This window comes from Jatropha curcas, chromosome 10 (assembly GCF_041381405.1).
Source record: "Jatropha curcas cultivar XTBG-Jc1 chromosome 10, XTBG_Jcur_1.0, whole genome shotgun sequence".
Lineage (NCBI taxonomy): Eukaryota > Viridiplantae > Streptophyta > Magnoliopsida > Malpighiales > Euphorbiaceae > Jatropha > Jatropha curcas.
Window position 1 is genome coordinate 12,270,881 of NC_143160.1, and position 4,952 is coordinate 12,275,832.

The 4,952-nt window shown below is 37.2% G+C and overlaps 1 protein-coding gene across 1 annotated transcript; it reads right to left on the bottom strand.

The window, feature by feature from the left end:
- Positions 1 to 778: 778 nt before the first annotated feature.
- Positions 779 to 3,020, bottom strand: LOC149493105 (uncharacterized). The gene is made up of 7 exons (XM_089726891.1): positions 2,733 to 3,020; positions 2,461 to 2,640; positions 1,991 to 2,041; positions 1,675 to 1,747; positions 1,456 to 1,541; positions 1,237 to 1,311; positions 779 to 1,135 (listed from the first exon to the last, which is right to left on the bottom strand). Exons 1-7 carry the CDS (start codon positions 3,018 to 3,020, stop codon positions 779 to 781), a joined length of 1,110 nt encoding a protein of 369 aa, XP_089583017.1.
- Between the last annotated feature and the right edge of the window lie 1,932 nt (positions 3,021 to 4,952).

Consider the following 4,952-nt stretch of genomic DNA (forward strand, 5'->3'; position numbering starts at 1 on the left):
TTTCTTCTCTTTAATTTGTTTTGAATTACACACTATTGTTTTTTTTTTTTTTTTTTTTTTTTTTTGTGATAATAGATTTTTTTCTTGTTTTGGTGTTTGGTGTTAGGGATTAGTATTATTCCACACTAAGCAAAACATTAATGGAGATTTTCCTTTGTTAGGAATGAGTTTAAGAAGAAAAAAGGAGTTAGGTTGGTGAGAAATAAACTGAGGTTGAAACGGGAATTTCAAGTCCTGTCCACGTCAGCGAATGCTTACTTGGCAGATACTTCAGCAATTTAACGCCAAGTAAGCTACCACACAATTAAAATTAGGCCACACTCTTGTATAATCATTTTCCGTTCATCCACGTTGATCGGAGATACCTAATTGCAACATTTTATGAGTTTAGACACTTAATCATTGTCGTTTTTCGTTGGGACACCAAAATAGAAAATATGTGAAAATTTAGACACTAATGGTATAGTTATCCTGAAAAATAAAAGAGGGTTATATTAATTTTCTTTCTTTAGTTATTTTTACTTTTTTTTATATTGAAGGAAAATTAAAGGGGGAAAAGAAAATATTGTTTTTATAAATTTATGATTTTTTTGAATGAAATGGAGGGAGTAACACCCAAAATAACTAAACACTTATATAATCTGTCTTAGCCATATGGCCCCCACCCTATCATCCTCTAATAAACGAGATAACAAAGTAGAAGGATGAGCAAGAACCTGTAAACCTCTTCTTGACAAAATAGCAGATTGGCCAAAGCATCGGCCACCCAATTGGCTTCTCAATAAACCTGGCTGACTGAGACCTGCCAGTCCCTCTTCAACAGCTTCTTACATCCATCTACGACATTCTGAAATCTTAAAGAAAAAGAAGTTGGAGAAGAGAGGATCGAAACCATAACTTGAGAATCAGTTTGCCACTCCACTTGCTTGAAACCTGCATTCCAAGCCAATAGAAGACCTTGATAAATCCCCCACAACTCAACCTCAATAGCATTACACACTCCTATGTTCATCATAAAACAAGTCACCCATCTTCCCTCCTCATTTTGAATCAACCCTCCACAGCATGTTATCCCTGGATTACCTTTAGAGCACCCATCGGTGTTGACAGCCACCCAATCTTTCATAGGAGGATTCTACGAAATCAAAATCATACGAGGTCCTTTAATATCGTTATCCACAAAATGAGAATTACCTATTGGTTTCTCGATTTCCTTTGTTTTGTGGAGAAGAAAACCTTTTGTAAGAACCAAGTTAACACCCTTATTGAATACCATGTCGTTTCTGCTTCGCCATATCCATTATAAACAAGCTACAAAGAAAACATTCCAAGAGCAGCCCTTTGAATATGCAGACTTAGACTGTAGGTTCAAATCCAGCCACTCACGCAAATCTAAATTATAAAAATCAGAAGATATAGAAGAAAATGAGTCTCATACCTGTCCCGCCCACTTACAGTCTCATAAGACATGAGAACAGATTCTACAATAGAAGGACACTCACCACAACCAGGATCAAGCGTTAACTTTCTATAAAATCTTTCTGAGTTGCACATTATTTTACCATGATAGACTTTCCATATAAATATCCGGATTCGCTGTGGAATCGGAATCTTCCACACTCGATTCCAATCATTTATCCCAAAGCCACATTAAGACTAGCTAAGAACAGATACGAAGAAGAGACTGAATAAACCCCTGTAGGAGAATAACCCCAAACATAGCCATCTCATGCTCATTCATCATCATCTAAAAAGAACGCACTCAGATAATTTTGAACATGAGCTGGTGATTTTCTAAACAGTCTACCCCAATCCCATCCTTTATTAGGCTTCTAATGCTCGTAAACATAACTATCCCTCTCCAAGCCAAGAACTAGAACAGTAGAGTGATCCAGTAGCACTTCCTAGTTCAACCATTTATTTGTCCAAAACCTAGTATTTTTTCTATTACGCACGTCAAGCACAACCCCAGCTTTCACTATTTTCATACCTTCAAAAATACTTTCCATATATGAGAAGATTTCGCCTCAACCCCACAATCCTATAAATAAATGCCATTCATGTATTTACTTATAATAACCCGACTCCATAATGAGTCCTTATTATTGAGAAGTCTCCAACCTAGCTTTCAAAGACAAGCCTTGTTTATAAGCCCGAGGTTCCTAATTCCTAACCCTTCAAATATTTTCGATAATTGGACACTAACCTAGTTCACCAAGTGGACCCTTCTTTTGTTAGTCCTACCTGCCCAAAGGAAATCACAGTAAATTTTTTCCATCTCATTACAAGTAGTCGCTGGAATTATAGTTGCATCAAATAATATGGAAGGGTTCCTAGAGCCGATTTCACTAAAGTAGCGCAACCAGCCATGGAGAGAGTAGAAGCTTTCCATCTAGCTAGTTTACTTCTCATTTTGCCAAAAAGAAATTGATACATGTTCTTATCCACTTTATTATGAACCGAAGGAACTCCAAGGTAACTTCCAATGTCTGTTGTAATAGTGATGCTAGCCACATTCGGTATCGCAGCAGCTAAATCCACACTCACGTTATGAGAAAAGTAAATACTGGATTTCTGAAAATTAATCTTTTGCCTATATGCTCTAGAAAATTGATTCAAAATATCCAGGATAATATTCAACTGGGAAAGAGAAGCTTACGTAAACAGAACCATATTATCAGCAAAGAGTAAATAGGACAGCGACAAACTCTCTTAGAGAGAGGAGGAATCACCGTACTAGATTCTATCACTTGTTGAATCAAAAGCACCAAACAATCAATACATAAAACAAAAATGTAAGGAGAGATAGGGTCACGTTGTCGGACACCCCAAGAAGGATGAGAAGAATCGAGCAGCTCTCCCTTCCATAAGACCCTCATATTAGCAGACTTGATACACTTTATTATATTATTGACCCAAATATCCGGAAAGCCAGCATCCTTCAACACCCATTCAACAAAACTCCAATCAAGCCTATCATAGGCTTGTTCCAAATCGATTTTGATAGCCATAAATCCCATAGCCCCTCTTGTGATTTCATAGTGTGAATAACTTCCTGAAAAACCATAATTTTATTCGTGATTTGCCTCCCGGGCACAAAGCTACTTTGTTCAGGACTAATCCATAATGGTAGATCCCCCTTGAGCTGATTAACCATAGTCTTAGTAATAAGTTTATAGAGAATGTTACATAATTTAATCAGCCTGAAGAAGGACACACTCTCTGGATTCTGAATTTTCGAAATAATGACAAGAATAATAAAGTTCAGATCTTCAGGAACTTATCCTCCACAAGAACGCCAATAAAAAAATTAGCAATAAACTCACCTAAAATATCCTAATGTCTTTGGAAAAAGCCTGCCCGAAATCCATCTTTCTTTAGACTTTTAAAAGGTGCTATCTCAAATAAAGCATCATGAATTTCCTTCTTAGAAAATGGTTGACATAGCGACTCCCATTTCCCTTCCTCAATCCAAGGAAACAGGCTTGGCTCCAACAAGTTAGCTTGAAGAGAGTCATCCCTTGTATATAATGACTTACAAAACAAAGTAATCATATCTTTCAGATGAGCTTCCTCCGAAACCCAATTTCCATCAAGATCTCTTAGTTTTTCAACAACCAATGGGCTCTTTCAAACCATAGCAGCAGTATGACAGTATTTAGTATTCCTGTCACCATTATTGATCCAATCCTCCTTAGATTTCTAGAACCAAAACAGTTCCTCCTGGGCTAAAACCTCTTCTAGGTGAGAGAAAAGTTTACGTTTAAGCTTAGTCAAATTAGCTTGCCTTAAAGATGCCAGCCACATTTGTACCCCTTGAAACCAAGCCCATGATCTTTTCTTGCGAAGAGAAATATTATCGAAAACTCTTTTATTCTAGTCACGAAGGATCGGTATCAAATTTTGCAAATTATCCTGGATTACTGAACTTGGAAGCCAGTAACTCCAAATTAAATCATTAAAGCTCCTATGGCGTATCCAAGAAGCTTGGAAACGGAAGAGTGAAGGCCTAAAAGACTCTTCAGGAAACAACCGGATAAGCAAGGGACTATGATAAGATTGTAAATGATGAAGGTGCTGGACCGAAGCTCTATAAAAAAAGGCCTCCATTCAGCGGTACACAGCCCTATCTAATCTAGCAGATTTACAATTTGAGGGATTAGAGCCACACTGCTAACTAAAAGTTTGGCTGAAAAACCCAAGTCAACAAGCAAATCATGAAAAATCCACTCACAGAAATCTCGGTGCGCAAGGTGAGTAACAGTAGCGTAGTCAATCTATTCTTTCGAGGAAATAGTAGTATTAAAATCGCCAACCACCAACCAACAATCAGAGCCATCTATGCCGGAAATATTAAAAACCTCCCATAGCTTACGATGTAAAGAAATATCAGGGCTACCATAGAGCTCCACCAAATTCCAAGAGAACCCTTTAGAATCAGTTACTTTACACACAAAGAAATGAGAGTTGGTAGCCAATAATTGAATTTCAAATACCGAATCAGACCATATGGCTTCAACTTGAATCCAACGCTGATATTCCATATCATTAAACACTCGTCTAGCATTATCTTCACTAATACATTGTTCCAAAAGACAGTGAAAAACAGGCTTATACAATCGCTTATATTCTTTAAAAACACAAAGAAAATTAGCCGAGGCCATGCCTTAGCAATTCCATAAGAAAATTATCATAAAAATAATTATAGAGCAGAACATAGCACTCCAAGAACTAATAAAGGACATCATCAAGGGAGAAAACTCAGTTCACATGACCCTTTGCAGAAGGAGGGAAGACAATCGCTAAGGCAAGTTGGTCTGTAAACTTGCGAGTGTGGATAATGAGAGAAGACGGATGGGGAATGTCGAGATTATTGTAATGCTAGTGATAGAGAAGAGTTAACATCTAAAATAACTTGCATATTATCCTCTATAGGCACCACTCTCTGATTA